Genomic DNA, 20,394 nt, shown 5'->3' with positions numbered 1-20,394 from the left:
AGGGTGTTCCCATGCCATGCGGCAGAGCTGTCAGCGTGTTCCCATGCTATGCGGCAGAGCTGTCAGCGAGTTCCCATGCCATGCGGCAGAGCTGTCAGCGCGTTCCCATGCCATGCGGCAGAGCTGTCAGCGCGTTCCCATGCCATGCGGCAGAGCTGTCAGCACGTTCCCATGCCATGCGGCAGAGCTGTCAGTGCGTTCCCATGCCATGCGGCAGAGCTGTCAGGGTGTTCCTGTGCCATGCGGCAGAGCTGTCAGCGAGTTCCCATGCCATGCAGCAGAGCTGTCAGCGAGTTCCCATGCCATGCGGCAGAGCTGTCAGCGCGTTCCCATGCCATGCGGCAGAGCTGTCAGCGCGTTCCCATGTCATGCGGCAGAGCTGTCAGCACGTTCCCATGCCATGCGGCAGAGCTGTCAGCGCGTTCCCATGCCATGCGGCAGAGCTGTCAGGGTGTTCCCGTGCCATGCGGCAGAGCTGTCAGCGAGTTCCCATGCCATGCGGCAGAGCTGTCAGCGAGTTCCCATGCCATGCAGCAGAGCTGTCAGCGAGTTCCCATGCCATGCGGCAGAGCTGTCAGCGAGTTCCCATGCCATGCGGCAGAGCTGTCAGCGTGTTCCCATGTCATGCGGCAGAGCTGTCAGCACGTTCCCATGCCATGCGGCAGAGCTGTCAGCGCGTTCCCATGCCATGCGGCAGAGCTGTCAGCGCGTTCCCATGCCATGCGGCAGAGCTGTCAGCGCGTTCCCATGCCATGCGGCAGAGCTGTCAGCGCGTTCCCATGCCATGCGGCAGAGCTGTCAGCGCGTTCCCATGCCATGCGGCAGAGCTGTCAGGGTGTTCCCGTGCCATGCGGCAGAGCTGTCAGGGTGTTCCCATGCTATGCGGCAGAGCTGTCAGCGAGTTCCCATGCCATGCGGCAGAGCTGTCAGCGCGTTTCCATGCCATGCGGCAGAGCTGTCAGCGCGTTCCCATGCCATGCGGCAGAGCTGTCAGCACGTTCTCATGCCATGCGGCAGAGCTGTCAGCGCGTTCCCATGCCATGCGGCAGAGCTGTCAGGGTGTTCCCGTGCCATGCGGCAGAGCTGTCAGGGTGTTCCCATGCCATGCGGCAGAGCTGTCAGCGCGTTCCCATGCCATGCGGCAGAGCTGTCAGGGTGTTCCCGTGCCATGCGGCAGAGCTGTCAGCGAGTTCCCATGCCATGCAGCAGAGCTGTCAGCGAGTTCCCATGCCATGCGGCAGAGCTGTCAGCGAGTTCCCATGCCATGCGGCAGAGCTGTCAGCGAGTTCCCATGCCATGCGGCAGAACTGTCAGCGCGTTCCCATGCCATGCGGCAGAGCTGTCAGCGAGTTCCCATGCCATGCGGCAGAGCTGTCAGGGTGTTCCCATGCCATGCGGCAGAGCTGTCAGGGTGTTCCCATGCCATGCGGCAGTGCTGTCAGTGCGTTCCCATGCCATGCGGCAGAGCTGTCAGCGCGTTCCCATGCCATGCGGCAGAGCTGTCAGGGTGTTCCCATGCCATGCGGCAGAGCTGTCAGGGTGTTCCCATGCCATGCGGCAGAGCTGTCAGCGCGTTCCCATGCCATGCGGCAGAGCTGTCAGGGTGTTCCCATGCCATGCGGCAGAGCTGTCAGCGCGTTCCCATGCCATGCGGCAGACCTGTCAGCGTGTTCCCATGCCATGCGGCAGAGCTGTCAGGGTGTTCCCATGCCATGCGGCAGTGCTGTCAGGGTGTTCCCATGCCATGCGGCAGAGCTGTCAGCGTGTTCCCATGCCATGCGGCAGAGCTGTAAGCCCGTTCCCATGCCATGCGGCAGAGCTGTCAGCGCGTTCCCATGCCATGCAGCAGAGCTGTCAGCGAGTTCCCATGCCATGCGGCAGAGCTGTCAGCGAGTTCCCATGCCATGCGGCAGAGCTGTCAGCGAGTTCCCATGCCATGCGGCAGACCTGTCAGCGTGTTCCCATGCCATGCGGCAGAGCTGTCAGGGTGTTCCCATGCCATGCGGCAGTGCTGTCAGGGTGTTCCCATGCCATGCGGCAGAGCTGTCAGGGTGTTCCCATGCCATGCGGCAGAGCTGTCAGTGCGTTCCCATGGCATGCGGCAGAGCTGTCAGCGAGTTCCCATGCCATGCGGCAGAGCTGTCAGCGCGTTCCCATGCCATGCGGCAGAGCTGTCAGCGAGTTCCCATGCCATGCGGCAGAGCTGTCAGGGTGTTCCCATGCCATGCGGCAGAGCTGTCAGCGTGTTCCCATGCCATGCGGCAGAGCTGTCAGGGTGTTCCCATGCCATGCGGCAGTGCTGTCAGGGTGTTCCCATGCCATGCGGCAGAGCTGTCAGCGCGTTCCCATGCCATGCGGCAGAGCTGTCAGCGCGTTCCCATGCCATGCGGCAGAGCTGTCAGCGAGTTCCCATGCCATGCGGCAGAGCTGTCAGGGTGTTCCCATGCCATGCGGCAGAGCTGTCAGGGTGTTCCCATGCCATGCGGCAGAGCTGTCAGCGAGTTCCCATGCCATGCGGCAGAGCTGTCAGCGCGTTCCCATGCCATGCGGCAGAACTGTCAGTGCGTTCCCATGCCATGCGGCAGAGCTGTCAGGGTGTTCCCATGCCATGCGGCAGAGCTGTCAGCGTGTTCCCATGCCATGCGGCAGAGCTGTCAGCGAGTTCCCATGCCATGCGGCAGAGCTGTCAGCGAGTTCCCATGCCATGCGGCAGAGCTGTCAGCGAGTTCCCATGCCATGCGGCAGAGCTGTCAGCGAGTTCCCATGCCATGCGGCAGAGCTGTCAGCGCGTTTCCATGCCATGCGGCAGAGCTGTCAGCGCGTTCCCATGCCATGCGGCAGAGCTGTCAGCACGTTCCCATGCCATGCGGCAGAGCTGTCAGCGCGTTCCCATGCCATGCGGCAGAGCTGTCAGGGTGTTCCCGTGCCATGCGGCAGAGCTGTCAGCGCGTTCCCATACCATGCGGCAGAGCTGTCAGGGTGTTCCCATGCCATGCGGCAGAGCTGTCAGCGCGTTCCCATGCCATGCGGCAGAGCTGTCAGGGCGTTCCCGTGCCATGCGGCAGAGCTGTCAGCGAGTTCCCATGCCATGCAGCAGAGCTGTCAGCGAGTTCCCATGCCATGCGGCAGAGCTGTCAGCGAGTTCCCATGCCATGCGGCAGAGCTGTCAGCGAGTTCCCATGCCATGCGGCAGAACTGTCAGCGCGTTCCCATGCCATGCGGCAGAGCTGTCAGCGAGTTCCCATGCCATGCGGCAGAGCTGTCAGGGTGTTCCCATGCCATGCGGCAGAGCTGTCAGGGTGTTCCCATGCCATGCGGCAGTGCTGTCAGTGCGTTCCCATGCCATGCGGCAGAGCTGTCAGCGCGTTCCCATGCCATGCGGCAGAGCTGTCAGGGTGTTCCCATGCCATGCGGCAGAGCTGTCAGCGCGTTCCCATGCCATGCGGCAGAGCTGTCAGGGTGTTCCCATGCCATGCGGCAGAGCTGTCAGGGTGTTCCCATGCCATGCGGCAGTGCTGTCAGGGGGTTCCCATGCCATGCGGCAGAGCTGTCAGCGAGTTCCCATGCCATGCGGCAGAGCTGTCAGTGCGTTCCCATGCCATGCGGCAGAGCTGTCAGGGTGTTCCCATGCCATGCGGCAGAGCTGTCAGCGTGTTCCCATGCCATGCGGCAGAGCTGTCAGGGTGTTCCCATGCCATGCGGCAGAGCTGTCAGCGCGTTCCCATGTCATGCGGCAGAGCTGTCAGCGCGTTCCCATGCCATGCAGCAGAGCTGTCAGCGAGTTCCCATGCCATGCGGCAGAGCTGTCAGCGCGTTCCCATGCCATGCGGCAGAGCTGCATTTCTAGAGATGCCTAACCACACAGCCTAAACCTACCTACTGCACCAATCACACCGCACAGTATGAAGGTAGGACTGAAATAGGGATGTGATGTCTCCCCCACATGAAAACATGGCAGCTGATGGCCAGGGTGCATAGACCATGTGACTACTGGTTTAAACTGCAAATTCAGATAGCTTAAAGCTCAATTTTAAAGAAAGACATGGCAAATCTCCTATCTTTGTGCTGTTTGATCAGTAATCTAACTTTTGCCACTAGAGCTCCAGGTTGGCAGCATATAAGCACTGAAACAACATTTTTAAAGTACTTTACTCCCATAGGACGCAAGGCGTATAGAACTTCTCAGCTCAATCATTTGTAACGGGTGGATTTTGTTACATAGGAAAAAACAAAAAAATTCAGTATATTTCTATGCAAGCCATAGTGACCAGGAATATGGCGTCTCCTTACCTGGAATGGGGTCTGGCTGTTGTAGTTCTTTATCTCCTTGTTCGCTCCTCTGAACAATAACACTCGTGTACAGCTGTCCTGTTTACCAAAGCAGAGAAACATGGTTTTAATAGAGAAGATACAAAACTAAGTACTCTAAAGACTGTGTTATTTACGAATCTGTACTGTAATATATATTATGAAAATCAGACACCACACCTAAGTCTTTACTATCAGAGTTAGACTCACAGTTACAATGCTGATCTGGTGTGTGGGTCATGTGATGCCAGATATCTGGCATCACATATTATGGGGGGTACATGAATACCACTGTGAGCTGTCCAGGCTACATGAGTCATGTGCATCTCCCTCTGGAACCTCCCTCCTTCCTATACTTTCAGAGAGAGAGAGAGAGAGACTTATCAGCTCCCAGCATGACTAGCACTGCACCTGCTACCTTGCAGCATGTCACAGGGGGAGTGGCTATGGAGCTTCTGCAGAGAGGGAGGCTTATCTCCCTGCATGACTAGCAAAGCACCTGCTACCTTGCAGCATGTCTTGGGGAGGGGGTAAGTAATCTTATCAGCTCCCAGCATGACTAGCACTGCACCTGCTACCTTGCCTTGGCAGCAGGTCACAGAGGGAGTGGCTAAATACATAAATAAAGGAAAAGATGCCTTACTATTTTTTTTTTTTTTTCTAAAGAACTGAAATACACACATAATTATAAATACCAATAGGGGAGGAAAGGGAATAAATGTTAACAGTACTTCCACTTGTGCATGGACAAGACTGACCATATGACTATCATGAGGTACTAATGACAGAACTCTGTTACGAGGGGGAGACTGGTGGTTCAGGCATATGTGCAGGTGCAGGAAAGTGTTGTGCATTTTCTTATTTGTTTTTTTATATAGCCTGGTTGAACCTGATGGACAATTTTTTTTTTGTAAAAAACTGTTACATATGTAACTATGCCCTGGTCCAGCGATTAGCACAGACTACACCCGCTGCACTAAGCCACCGCCCACAACTACTAAGCCGCCGCCCAGGATCTGTGCATATTTTCAGTTAGTAAATAGGATCGCTTCGGGTCAGTGAGACAGCCATACAAATCTATCTCTCTCATAAGAGGTGCTCCAAGCTGGGCTACATTATTGCTTTTGGCACAAATACTTGGCCTGATAAAGTGGGTTGTGTGCACGAAACGCGTTGCCTTTGTCTAGTAAAGTTTGTACACCGTTATAGTTATAGTGATATCTTCTGAGGTTAGCCACCTATTCCTATTTTTATTGGCATTAAAGAGAACCCGAGGTGGGTTTGAAGAATATTATCTGCATACAGAGGCTGGATCTGCCTATACAGCCCAGCCTCTGTTGCTATCCCAAACCCCCCTAAGGTCCCCCTGCACTCTGCAATCCCTCATAAATCACAGCCACGTTGCTGACAAACAGCTTGTCAGAGCTGGCTGTGTTTATCTCTATAGTGTCAGTCTGCTGCTCTCCCCGCCTCCTGCAGAACTCCAGTCCCCGCCTGCATCCCTTCCCTCCCTGCTGATTGGAGTGAAGGGACGGGGGCAGGGATCGGAGCTATGCAGGAGGCGGGGGAGCAGCTGAGACTGACACTACAGATGTAAACACAGCCTCACAGCACGGCTGTGATTTATGAGGGATTGCAGAGTGCAGGGGGACCTTAGTGGGGTTTGGGATAGCAACAGAGGCTGGGCTGTATAGGCAGATCCAGCCTCTGTATGCAGATAACATTCTTTAAACACATCTCGGGTTCTCTTTAACATAGTTTTATCTTGATCAGGCCACCTGTTTCCCCCCTTTGTTGTGGTATACAACGGCCGCTGGGAGTTGTGGCCCTTTGGCTTCAGCTGGAGTCCCTTTTCTTCCCAAGGAAGTGACCATTCTAACAAGATCCAGCGATTACCCGAGCGGAGACGGGCTTATTATCTCCAGCTGCCTAATAGTTGGCTGCCTTACAGCAACCAGATTGTGTGAGTACCACATCCGTCACTCTCCGACCTCTCACACGTCAAGCATACCCTCTTCCTTAAGCCAGTCCCCCTATGTCCTCAGGCCAAGTTGCACTACTACTAGATAACCTAAAACACACTACCTCTAGGTAGTTTATTGTACACTACCCCACCTCTTGTCCCCCCCCCCCCTATTCCTTTACATTGTAAGCTGACAAGGGCAGGGCTCTCTCCTCTTTTGTGTCTTGGAATTAGTTACACATTTTATTCATCATGTCACTTTTGTCACTGTGATTACCAACTCTGTATCTTGTATATTTGGTGCTTACCATTGTCTGTATTATTATGTTCCCCATGTTTGTTTCTTACTTTGTACAGCGCCACGGAATATGTTGGCGCTTTATAAATCAATTTACGGGCTAGGTCTGTCACCGCGAATTTCAGTGCGCATGTGTGCGCCGTGCACACCCCCACACACACGCTCGCCCTTCTGGCTCTGTCCTCCCGTTCAGTGTCTCTGCGTCCCTCCCTGCACATGCGCACTACGAAAACACACGCGCACAGGGACATGGGACGCAGAGACAATTGCATTTCATTATGTAGGATAATAATAATCATTTTCTTCAATTGATTCACCATTACTCCAACATCTCGGCTGCCGTTGTCCCTGTGCTTGTCTTAGGGTATCCCCTGATGACCCCCATACACGATAGATTGACGTGTGGATGGAGAAGGCCGGTCTGTGTGTGTTTGCGAGTTGCTCTGTGATTTGTACACAAGCTTTAGGTAATATGTACAGTTCTCTCCTCCCCCAGCAGGCAGCGAGACGCACGGACGCGGTTTATTCCCGGCGTCAGGTAACTGTACATCCTGACAGTCTCTGCAGAGTGATCGATGCCGTCGCTCTGCCATGTGCTCCCCGGATGGGCGGACATTTCCTCCTCACCCTGTGCTGGATTACTGTGTGTCGGCTTGGCACAGCTGGTGGTTACTGTTCTCCCATCACTGGGATGACTCTGCCACATGTCATCCTGACAGCAGAACATTTGTCTTTGTTTTGTCTTCACTACAATGTTCAGCTTCCACATCTGCGTTCAGCACCTGCCGGTCGGCCGCACCAGCTTCAGAATACGGATATTTCATTACATAAAGTGTGCTTTCAACTCGGGATGGCTTTATTACATAAAAACAACCTGTAGTGGCATTTAGTAGATGCAGGAAATTATTCAGCATAGTTACTTTCCTTTTCAGCATCAGAAATACTTCCTATGTTTATATATTGCTGTATATTGCTGTATGTAGCCCCGCCTTACCAGTGATGTCACAGCCTAGGCTGTTTAGCTATGTGGAATTCTCCTCCTAGAGCACTCTGGGAGTCCAGGCTTTCTTTTCACTGGCTTCAGAATTCTCAGAATCAAACATTCCGCAGAGCAGCACCTGGCAGGACTAAAGATGTTGCCATATGGTAAATGTCAGAATGTAAATTTCCACCCAATGTGCCTGACAGCTCGATCCTTCTCTGATCCCAATCTGATTAGAGAAGTCAAATCTTCCCACGCACAGCTTTTTACTAGAATTGGAACTACGATTGCTGGGGCTTGTAGTGCTATACATTCCATCTGCGTTTTCTGGTAAGATATTTTGTGTCCTCTTTATTTCTAGCTCTGAGATCAGCTGAAAGAATCAGGCTACCCACAACTACGGCGATAAATGTTCATTTTACATGTTAGGTGAACAAAGAGAAGCGTAATATTCAGAGACGGGGCCGGATCTAGCTAAAATGCATACCTCCCAACTTTTTGAGATGAGAAAGAGGGACACTTAAGCCACACCCCTAATCACGCCCCCGGCACACCCCTAATCACGCATACGGTAAAGATTTAATAAGAAAAAAAATGTTGTTTTATAATTCAAACCACACTGGTCCTTTCTATCCTGGTGCATTTTCCTTCATATTCACATTTTATAATCAGTAATATATAAATTTAAAGGATGGGAATAAAGATTAGAGTCAAACACATTTTTTAGTAGAGAAATATATATATTTACATAGAAAGAGGGACAAATGAGGAGGAAAGAGGGACAGAGGGACAGGGCTCCCAAAGAGGGACTGTTCCTCCGAAAGAGGGACAGTTGGGAGCTATGAAAATGGGGCCCCAGGGTAAAGTAATCTGGGGCCCCGACACCAATACCCACCAGCACAACCCCCCCACCCCCACAGTGTAATAAAGGCAGTGGCAGACAGACACACTCACCTCCCGACCGATCCAGGCGGTGCAGCTCCCGTCTGTCTCCCTTGTAGTGCTTGTCCTTCACTTCCTGCTTCCCCACTCAGACACTAGAGCCCAAACGGATTAGCAGGAAGTGCAAGACAATCAGTACAGGGTAGACAGACGGGAGATGCACCACCTGGATCGGTCGGGAGGTGAGTGTGTCTGTCTGCCACTGCCTTTATTACACTGCGGGGGGACAACATGCGGGGAAGGGGGGGGATCTCGCCGGCGGCAGCTGCGGGGGAGCGCACAGAGGTATCTGGCAGCCCAGCAGCCAAATGATTTGAGGCAAAGGGGGACACTTGGGGCCCCTATGGATGCGGGGGCCTTGGGGCAGTTGCCCCCTTTGCCTCTATGGAAGCGCCGGCTCTGTTCAGAGACTGGCATCCTACAGGGTACACCGCTTAAGTCCGGTACACACCATGCAATTTCCCGTCAGTTAGATGGCTCGAATAGATAATTTCCAACAGATCTGATCGGATTTCTAGTCATTTTTGTGATCAATTTACATAGAAGTGATCAGAAAAAAAATACTTGAAGGACCTCTGTCACAAAAATCTTAAAATTTTAAACTTATGTAAACACATACAATTAAGAAGTGCGTTTCTTCCAGAGTAAAATGAGCCATAAATGACTTTTCTCCTATGTTGCTGCCACTTATAGTAGGTAGTGGAAATCTAACAGAGCCGACTGTTTTTGGACTAGCCCATCTCCTCATGGGGGGTTCACAGAGATTTCCTTATTTTTAAAATGCACTTGGCGAATGACAGTTGCTCCGTCCAACTGCCAAAAAGTATACGGTGAGCTGGGAGGCTGGCCAGCATCTTTATATAAATCTTTTTCAGGGGATGTCTTTATAAAGAATAAAGGCCATGCTGAGAATCCCCCATGGAGAGATAGACTAGCCCAAAACCTGTCGGTAATGTCAGGTTTCTACTGCCTACTGTAAGTGACAGCAACATAGGAGAAAAGTCATTTATGGCTCATTTTACTCTGGGAGAAATGTACTTTGTGTTTTAAATTTTAAGATTTTCGTGACAGTTCCTCTTTAAAGTTACTTTAGGAACTCGGATTTTTTAATATCTATATTTCGTTAGGGTAGATAACTATTATTTTCGCAATTAAGGGCTTGTAATCATTGATATAGTGTATGTAAACATAAAAAAGAAAAAATACACCTTTAGTTCCCCCCAAAAATATTGCCAGAATACATTGTACTAGGGACACAATTTAAACTTTGTAATAACATAGGAGAAAAAAACCAAGTATTGTAAAAGTAATACCGTTTATTGGCTAACTGATAAGTTTAATTATTTATACAGTTAGCCATTAAAAGGTATTACTTTTACAAGACTTTGTTTTTTTCTACCTACATAAATTGTTTGGCTAACACAGTACAGAAACATTTTTACTACTAATAACATAGGACAAATGGGCAAATTAAATGTGTGAGTTTTATCTATAGTAGCGCATTTTATTTTAAATCTATAAAGGTTGAATACTAAGAAATAATGATTTTTTTTTTCTTCTTACTCCTTTTAAAATGCATTTAAATAAAATAATTCTTAGCAAAAAGTACCATCTGCAGAAAGCCTAATCTGTAGCGAAAAAAACCCAGTGATTTACTATATCAGAAGTTTACTACAAATACATACATTGTAAATTTATACAGGTCATTCCTGTGTGAGAAGTAGTGATAAATATATTGGTGAATGAATGGGAGGAGCGTAAATTGTGAAAAGTGCTCCGGTATTTAAGGGGAAACTACCTGTGGTAGGGAAGTGGTTAACATAGGACTCAAAGCATAAAACAATCTCCTGGAACATAGTCAGTCTGTAAATAGGGGGCCGCCTGTACATTTATCTCCACCCAGTTCCAAGCTATATGCGATAGGCACTGAACTGTCATGCAAGCTGGAGGCATTATCCTCTCATTACCGCCTCTAGTCATCAAGCTCCTCCTCCTCCATCAGATACTGGCGCTCTTACAAGCACAAGGCATGGAATGTAGCAGCTGCAATACACCCACCTGGTTGTAGAGGGCACAGATGTGCAGAGCCGAGTTGCCCGAAGCATTCTGAGCCCCCATGTTAGCGCCATAAAACAGCAGGTGCTCCAAATGCTGATAGTAACCATTGCGGCAGGCCTGTGGGAGAGAACGTAAATCAGTCAGAACTTATTTTATACAAAAACAGTATTACCCCCTCCCCACCCTCCAAAAAAGCATATATCAGAAAAGAACTATAGTCAAAATAACATAGAAATAATAGGAAAGCTTATTTTCAGTCAGTGTTTGACCGTTATTGAAATTTTGTCTCCCTGATTGTTATCACAGGAGGCAACAACATTAGTCCTGCCAGGTGATCTCTGTGGGAAATGTCTGCTCTCCCAGAATGCTTGGGAAGGGGGGGGGGGGGGGGGTTGCAGGGTCTTAGAGAGAATTCTGCATAATAAACAGCATAGGCTGTGACATCACTGGGAGGGTGTGGCCACATACCTATATACAGAAATGTATACTTATAGTTATTCAGTGTTTTTGATGCTGAAACGGTAGCAGGAAAAAAGGGCGCCGGTGGCTGGTGGATGAAGAGGGCGCCGCCATAGACTCTAATGCTATTACAGCGAAAAAAGCGGAAAAAAGGGCGCCTGATTAATATCGTTAACAACATTGGAACAGTAACGTTTTTGAAATATGTTATCGTTTTAGAAGCTCGCAACATTATAGTTTTTGTCATTATTTTGTTTGTATGTACAGATTTTACATAGCATATTATCGTTTCTATGTGTAAAAGGGTGTTTCTGCAGAGGGAGTGGTTAGGGTTAGGAACCACCAGGAGGGGTGGTTAGAGTTAGGCCCCAGCGGGGAAGGGGGAGTTAGGGTTAGGAACCACCAGGGGGGGGGGGGGGTGGTTAGGGTTAGGCACCACCAGGGGAGTGGTTAGGTTTAGACACCACCAGGAAGGGTGGTTAGGGTTAGGCACCACCCAGGTAGCGATTAGTTATAGACAACAACAGTGGGTGGTGGTTAGGGTTAGGCACCACCAGGGGGGTGGCTAGGGTTAGGCACCACGGAGGGAGTTAGAGTTAGGCATCACCAAGGGGTGGTTAGTGTTAGGAACCACCAGGGGGGTGGTTAGGATTAAGCACCACCAGGGCAGTTAGGGTTTGGCACCACCGGGGTGGTGGTTAGGGTTAGGCACCACCGGGGGGTGATTAGGGATAGGGGTCACCAGAGGAGTGGTTAGTTTTAGGCACCACCAGGGGAGTGGCTAGGGTTAGGCGCCACCAGGGGAGTGGTTAGGTTTAGGCACCACCAGGGGAGTGGCTAGGGTTAGGCGCCACCAGGGGAGTGGTTAGGGTTAGTCCCCACCAGGGGAGGGTTCTGTGTGACAGTAGGGTTAGGTTAAGCTGTATTGTTGAATTATGTAACTATTTTTAACGTCAATACCTTTTTGGTATTGTTTCCCGTCAGTTTTCAAAACTGTATTTATCGTTAACCAAGTTTGAGAACGATATTTATCATTATTACGATTTTGTTATCCACCGGCACCATTTTGTTATCCAGCCGGGCCCTTTTTTCCTGGTGCCCTTTTTTCATACACGCACTGAAACCAGGAAAATTACTGAAAAAAGTGGTCATCCTGAATAATTTACTGCATTCTATTATATGTCACTACAGGGCCTCTTTACTGCAGTCTACTATATGTCACTACAGGGTCTCTTTACTGCACGGTGCGATATGTCACTACATGGTCTCTTTACTGCAGTCTACTATATGTCACTACAGGGCCTCTTTACTGCATTCTGCTATATGTCACTACAGGGCCTCTTTACTGCATTCTGCTATATGTCACTACAGGGCCTCTTTACTGCATTCTGCTATATGTCACTACAGAGCCTCTTTACTGCATTCTGCTATATGTCACTACAGGGCCTCTTTACTGCATTCTGCTATATGTCACTACAGGGCCTCTTTACTGCATTCTGCTATATGTCACTACAGAGCCTCTTTACTGCATTCTGCTATATGTCACTACAGGGCCTCTTTACTGCATTCTGCTATATGTCACTACAGGGCCTCTTTACTGCATTCTGCTATATGTCACTACAGAGCCTCTTTACTGCATTCTGCTATATGTCACTACAGGGCCTCTTTACTGCATTCTGCTATATGTCACTACAGGGCCTCTTTACTGCATTCTGCTATATGTCACTACAGGGCCTCTCCCTAGCGGTATTGACGGTAATACACGTCCATTCAAAACATCCTGTGAGCAGTACTGACATGCATACACGTCAATACTCTCCTGCACTGTATACTAGACCCTTGCTTGACACATTTTGGCAAGTTACAGGGGGAAAAAAAAGTTATGAAAATTAATTGAATCACTTTTTGCACAGAAATCCTGGGGAAACTGAACGCCGCGGAGGTTACGTGCCTCTATGAGGGGTATTCCAGGCAAGACTAATATATCAGACATGGGTGGCGTATGGTGGGCTCAGCCCCATAACACCTGAATTTGCGCCTCTCCATGGAGGGAATGTGGAATTCCATCGAACGGAACCCAACGCGTTCGCACTGTAAGTTCAGGAAATTATTGGCATCCTGTGAGTGTCAACAAGAAAAGTGTGAAAGATTCCTTGTAAATTTCAGAAGTGCCCGACGAATGCCTGGAATACATGATACAATCTTCCATCAGATGAACGGTTGATTTGATTAGAAGTGTATGTATCCTAGTCTAGGGCCAATTTAGAGGGAAGCCAATTAACTTATCTGTAGGTTTTGGGATGTGGGAGGAAACCGGAGTGCCCGGAGGAAACCCACACAGACACATACAAGCTCCTTGTAGACAGTGCCCTGGCTGGGATATGAACCAGGGACCCAGCGATGCAAGGCGAGAACGCTAACCACTACGCCACCGTGCTGCCCATAAAGCAATCAACTTTCCATTGATAACTACCCAAAAACGATCGCATTATTGATCGCGATCCAGTCTGACAGGTCAGAAGTCATTGGATCAGTACCCTGTGTACCCAACTTAGCAAAGGCAGCAGACTGAGCCACAAGGAAACGGTCTGGTGCTATGAGATATCTGCACCAGCAGAGGAGGAGGACTGATGAGAGGGCGCTGCTATGAGATATCTGCACCAGCAGAGGAGGAGGACTGATGAGAGAGCGCTGCTATGAGATATCTGCACCAGCAGAGGAGGAGGACTGATGAGAGAGCGCTGCTATGAGATATCTGTACCAGCAGAGGAGGAGGACTGATGAGAAAGCGCTGCTATGAGATATCTGCACCAGCAGAGGAGGAGGACTGATGAGAGAGCGCTGCTATGAGATATCTGTACCAGCAGAGGAGGAGGACTGATGAGAAAGCGCTGCTATGAGATATCTGCACCAGCAGAGGAGGAGGACTGATGAGAGAGCGCTGCTATGAGATATCTGCACCAGCAGAGGAGGAGGACTGATGAGAGAGCGCTGCTATGAGATATCTGCACCAGCAGAGGAGGAGGACTGATGAGAAAGCGCTGCTATGAGATATCTGCACCAGCAGAGGAGGAGGAGGACTGATGAGAAAGCGCTGCTATGAGATATCTGCACCAGCAGAGGAGGAGGACTGATGAGAGAGCGCTGCTATGAGATATCTGCACCAGCAGGAGGACTGATGAGAGAGTGCTGCTATGAGATATCTGTACCAGCAGAGGAGGAGGACTCATGAGAGAGCGCTGCAATGAGATATTTGCACCAGCAGAGGAGGAGGACTGATGAGAGAGCGCTGCTATGAGATATTTGCACCAGCAGAGGAGGACGACTGATGAGAGAGCGCTGCTATGCGATATTTGCACCAGCAGAGGAGGAGGACTGATGAGAGAGCTGCTATGAGATATTTGCACCAGCAGAGGAGGACGACTGATGAGAGCGCTGCTATGAGATATCTGCACCAGCAGAGGAGGAGGACTGATGAGAGCGCTGCTATGAGATATTTGCACCAGCAGAGGAGGACGACTGATAAGAGGGCGCTGCTATGAGATATCTGCACCAGCAGAGGAGGAGGACTGATGAGAGAGCGCTGCTATGAGATATTTGCACCAGCAGAGGAGGAGGACTGATGAGAGAGCGCTGCTATGAGATATTTGCACCAGCAGAGAAGGAGGACTGATGAGAGAGCGCTGCTATGAGATATTTGCACCAGCAGAGGAGGAGGACTGATGAGAGAGCGCTGCTATGAGATATCTGCACCAGCAGAGGAGGAGGACTGATGAGAGAGCGCTGCTATGAGATATCTGCACCAGCAGAGGAGGAGGACTGATGAGAGAGCTGCTATGAGATATTTGCACCAGCAGAGGAGGAGGACTGATGAGAGCGCTGCTATGAGATATTTGCACCAGCAGAGGAGGAGGACTGCTGAGAGCGTTGCTATGAGATATCTGCACCAGCAGAGGAGGAGGACTGATGAGAGAGCGCTGCTATGAGATATCTGCACCAGCAGAGGAGGAGGACTGATGAGAGCGCTGCTATGAGATATTTGCACCAGCAGAGGAGGAGGACTGCTGAGAGCGCTGCTATGAGATATTTGCACCAGCAGAGGAGGACTGATGAGGGAGCGCTGCTATGAGATATTTGCACCAGCAGAGGAGGAGGACTGATGAGAGAGTGCTGCTATGAGATATCTGCACCAGCAGAGGAGGAGGACTGATGAGAGAGCGCTGCTATGAGATATTTGCACCAGCAGAGGAGGAGGACTGATGAGAGAGCGCTGCTATGAGATATCTGCACCAGCAGAGGAGGAGGACTGATGAGAGAGCGCTGCTATGAGATATTTGCACCAGCAGAGGAGGAGGACTGACGAGAGAGCGCTGCTATGAGATATCTGCACCAGCAGAGGAGGAGGACTGATGAGAGAGCGCTGCTATAAGATATTTGCACCAGCAGAGGAGGAGGACTGACGAGAGAGCGCTGCTATAAGATATTTGCACCAGCAGAGGAGGAGGACTGATGAGAGAGCGCTGCTATAAGATATTTGCACCAGCAGAGGAGGAGGACTGATGAGAGAGCGCTGCTATGAGATATTTGCACCAGCAGAGGCTGCCAGCGCCTTCATATAGAGTGGGGGAACCAGAGACAGGCTTTGTCAGCAAGACCTGTAATTCATCATTTACAAAGTAAAGCTAGCTGAGCCCAGGGACCGTCTGCCTCTCCGACTCCGGCAGGTAACACTTCTCAGACTCCACAATGAATGTTTCATGAAGGCAGCGAATGTTACGGAAGGATATAACTTCCCTGCTGGGGGAAGGAGAGCTGACAGTCCCTTTCTAAGTGCTTCAGCAATTCATTATGAATGCCACAGCAGGTCAGACCACCGCACAAGAGCCTTTCATACAGCTGATCTCTCCGCTCAAAGAGGATCCGATCCTCAGGCAAACCGCACATCACAGAGGCCGTGTACAAAACGTGAGGTGGGGGTAGGGTTCTTTGCCTTGCAAAATAAGCATGATCAGTTTTCAGTTGTGATAAGGAAGACTGTAGACAGCCCAGCTAACACAGCACAGCACAGTACAGCGACTATACTCAGGTCAGAAGACCAGCGCTGAAAGGACTGTGAAGAGAAGCGGTACACTAATGACCAGCACCTGAGCAGTGTTGTCCCTTCCTGGGTCAATGAGTGCTGCTGGGTAAAAGATTACAGACATAGATATAGAACCTACATATGTTGCTCAATATAGTGGCTCAATTGGATAAAGTGATCAAACCAGAAAGGTCGATCAAGCTGCAATCCTGGTGAACAAAGGAGGAGGCCAGGACTGAGGTCCACTGGTGAGCATAGGAGGAGGCCAGGAGGTCCACTGGTGAACACAGGAGGAGGCCAGGAGGTCCACTGGTGAACACAGGAGGAGGCCAGACGGTCCACTGGTGAACACAAGAGGAGGCCAGGAGGTCCACTGGTGAACACAGAGGTCCACTGGTGAACACAGGAGAAGGCAAAAAGGTCCACTGGTGAACACAGGAGGAGGCCAGGAGGTCCACTGGTGAACACAGGAGGAGGCCAGGAGGTCCACTGGTGAACACAGGAGGAGGCCAGGAGGTCCACTGGTGAACACAGGAGGAGGCCAGGAGGTCCACTGGTGAACCCAGGAGGAGGCCAAAAGGTCCACTGGTGAACACAGAAGGCCAATAGGTCCACTGGTGAACACAGGAGAAGGCCAAGAGGTCCACTGGTGAACAAAGGAGAAGGCCAGGAGGTCCACTGGTGAACACAGGAAGAGGCCCGGAGGTCCACTGGTGAACGCAGGAGAAGGCCATGAGATCCACTGGTGAACACAGGAGAAGGCCAAGAGGTCCACTGGTGAACACAGGAGGAGGCCCGGAGGTCCGCTGTGAGCATAGGAGGAGGTCAGGAGGTCCACTGGTGAACACAGGAGGCGGCCAGGAGGTCCACTGGTGAACACAGGAAGAGGCCCGGAGGTCCACTGGTGAACACAGGAGGTGGTCAGGAGGTCCACTGGTGAACACAGGAGGAGGCCAGACAGTCCACTGGTGAACACAGGAGAAGGTCAGGAGGTCCACTGGTGAACACAGGAGAAGGTCAGGAGGTCCACTAGTGAACACAGGAGGAGGCCAGGAGTCACGCCGGTGGAGAGGTGAGCATGTAGCACTGAGGACGGAGGATCGCATATACACTTGGGGAGCGGCTCGCCGGCAATAGATACCTCTGATCAGATTACAGCAGAGAGGGATCTATCTACAGGTCAATCTGACCATATGTGGAGTGATCTACGGTCACCCAAAGGACTGGACCCAACAATTTCAAAACCTTTCCGCTAATAAAAGTCACAGGAAGTGAACCCACAGGAGCGTTTACCCTAAATTACTATCACAGGTACATACATAATAATAATAATAATAATAATAATAATATGGTAGGACATTAGACTATGACTATGGTAGGATTAGATTGTGAGCTCCTCTGAGGACAGTCAGTGACATGACTATGTACTCTGCAATGTGCTGCAGAAGATGTCAGTGTTATATAAATACATAATAATAATATGGTAGGACATTAGACCAAACGGAATGTATGATCTTCCCACTCCGGCCATCCCTGACCCTCCCAGATGTGCATGTCACTGTTAACTACACTACCATTCGCCCTACCGCTCAAGCCCGCTGTCTGGGTGTCACCCTGGACTCCGCACTCTCCTTCACTCCCCACACCCAAAACCCGACAAAGTCCTGCAACTTCCACCTTCGTAACATCTGTAAGATTCGTCCTTTCCTGACCTCTGTCACCACCAAACTCCTCATCCATGCCCTCATCATTTCCCACCTTGACTACTGCAATGCCCTTCTGTCTGGTCTCCCTATGACCCGACCAGCCCCACTGCAGTCCATCATGAATGCGGCAGCCAGAATTATCCACTGCTCCCATCGCTCCACCATGGCGGATCCCCTCCTTGAATCCCTCCACTGGCTTCCTATCCATTCCAGAATCAGATTCAAGATACTGTGTCTGACCTACAAATCTGTCCACAAAACCTGTCCAACACATTTCCGATCTTACTCGGAGGTACACACCTAGCCGCTCACTCCGCTCATCCAATGAACTTTGCCTAACCGCCCCCCCGCATCACCCAGTCCCATGCACGCCTCCAGGACTGCTTCAAGAACTGCTCCAACACTATGAAACTCCCTACCTCCACCCATTAGGGCAGCCCCCTCCTTCAACATCTTTAAGAAGGCCCTCAAAACTCACCTTTTCACTCTGGCCTAACCCCCCCCCCCTCACTAGTGCTCTAAACCCACAGCTGAACTCTGGTCCCCTAACTTTCGTGTCCCTACCTCTCCCTCTAGATTGTAAGCCTTTGGGCAAGGTCCTCCTCCTTTTGTGTCCTACCTGATCATGCGCCTCCATTACTGTGAACCCATGCTATGCATCTGAGTGAGCCTAACTTGCCTAATCTCCATGCTCCCCTCCAGTGACTGACTAAGCATTACCTTGTACTCATACTGTGCTGTGTGATCTCCATGCTCCCCTCCAGTGACTAAGCATTACCTGGTACTCATACTGTGCTGTGTGATCTCCATGCTCCATCCAGTGACTAAGCATTACCTTGTACTCATACTGTGCTGTGTGATCTGGTCTGTCTTGTATTCCTGTATTGTCATATTGCTGTATGTCACCCCTAAATATTGTCTGTAACCTAAACTAATGTCCAGCGCTGCGTAATATGTTGGCGCTTTATAAATACAATAAATAATAATAAGACTATGACTATGGTAGGATTAGATTGTGAGCTCCTCTGAGGACAGTCAGTGACATGACTATGCATTCTGTAATGTGCTGCAGAAGATGTCAGTGCTATATAAATACATAATAATAATATGGTAGGACATTAGACTATGACTATGGTAGGATTAGATTGTGAGCTCCTCTGAGGACAGTCAGTAACATGACTATATACTCTGTAATGTGCTGCAGAAGATGTCAGTGCTATATAAATACATAATAATAATATGGTAGGACATAAGACTATGGCTATGGTAGGATTAGAGTGTGAGCTCCTCTGAGGACAGTCAGTGACATGACTATGTACTCTGTAAAGTGCTGCAGGAGAGGTCAGTGCTATATAAATACATAATAATATGGTAGGACATTAGACTATGACTATGGTAGGATTAGAGTGTGAGTTCCTCTGAGGACAGTCAGTGACGTGACTATGTCCTCTGTAAAGTGCTGCAGGAGATGTCAATGCTATATAAATACAGTACATGATAACATTATGAAGCCATTAAGTTGTACTAGGCACACTTTCCCTTTGCTCGGCACGATTGGGCAGTCCTGGCAGTCACATGACTCATGCCGGCACTGATCACTCTCTGGGTGGTGAGGCCTGGCCAGCGGTGGGAAAGGATTAGGCTGGATCTACAGGTGGACCTCCTGTCAGGAAACAGACCATCTCTAGATCGCAGCACTGCAGTTCAGACACCTAATTTTCTCATGCAGCATCTGGTGTCACCTTGCTGAGGGAATCCACGCCGCACATCACACTGCGATGGAAGGAGACCAGCTCACAAGTTAACGGGCTGCACTATGGAAACTCCAAGCTGTCTCTTCCCTATTCTTGGCAGAAGCAGCAGCTTAATAACTACAGAAACATATGCAGCCCCATCTGCAATGAGAGCAGGAAGCGGCACTTTGAGCACTGCACAGTGCTGTGTGTGTTATATCACGTTTCTGCAAATTAATGGGGAAGTTTAAAATCAACAGGCTGCTCTGTGGGGGAGGTACATGACTTCCACGCAGAGGTTGTGGCAGTTGTATGATTGGCTGCTCTGTGGGGGAGGTACATGACTTCCACGCAGAGGTTGTGGCAGTTGTATGATTGGCTGCTCTACGGGGGAGGTGCAGGACTTCCAAGCAGAGGTTGTGGCAGTTGTATGATTGGCTGCTCTATGGGGAAGGTACATGACTTCCTAGCAGAGGTTGTGGCAGTTGTAGGATTGGCTGCTCTATGGGGGAGGTACATGACTTCCAAGCGGAGGTTGTGGCAGTTGTACGATTGGCTGTTCTGTGGGGGAGGTACATGACTTCCATGCAGAGGTTGTGGCAGTTGTATGATTGGCTGCTCTACGGGGGAGGTGCAGGACTTCCACGCAGAGGTTGTGGCAGTTGTTTGATTGGCTGCTCTATGGGGGAGGTGCAGGACTTCCACGCAGAGGTTGTGGCAGTTGTATGATTGGCTGCTCTATGGGGGAGGTACATGACTTCCTAGCCGAGGTTGTTGCAGTTGTATGATTGGCTGCTCTATGGGGGAGGTACATGACTTCCTAGCAGAGGTTGCGGCAGTTGTAGGATTGGCTGCTCTATGGGGG

At 50.3% G+C, this 20,394-nt stretch overlaps 1 protein-coding gene across 12 annotated transcripts in view; it reads right to left on the bottom strand.

The window, feature by feature from the left end:
- SHANK2 (SH3 and multiple ankyrin repeat domains 2) overlaps positions 1–20,394 on the bottom strand; it is a 992,023-nt gene that overhangs the window by 684,447 nt on the left and 287,182 nt on the right. For all 12 annotated transcript variants that reach the window (XM_068260601.1, XM_068260604.1, XM_068260605.1 and 9 more), the window contains 2 exons: positions 10,552–10,668; positions 4,291–4,368 (listed from right to left, as the gene is read on the bottom strand). In XM_068260601.1, coding sequence (XP_068116702.1) covers positions 4,291–4,368; positions 10,552–10,668 — 195 coding nt within the window. The remainder of the gene's footprint in view (positions 1–4,290; positions 4,369–10,551; positions 10,669–20,394) is intronic.

Source organism: Hyperolius riggenbachi, chromosome 11, assembly GCF_040937935.1.
Source record: "Hyperolius riggenbachi isolate aHypRig1 chromosome 11, aHypRig1.pri, whole genome shotgun sequence".
Lineage (NCBI taxonomy): Eukaryota > Metazoa > Chordata > Amphibia > Anura > Hyperoliidae > Hyperolius > Hyperolius riggenbachi.
Note: the sequence above shows the minus strand (reverse complement) of the source record. Positions and strands in the feature narration are given on the sequence as shown.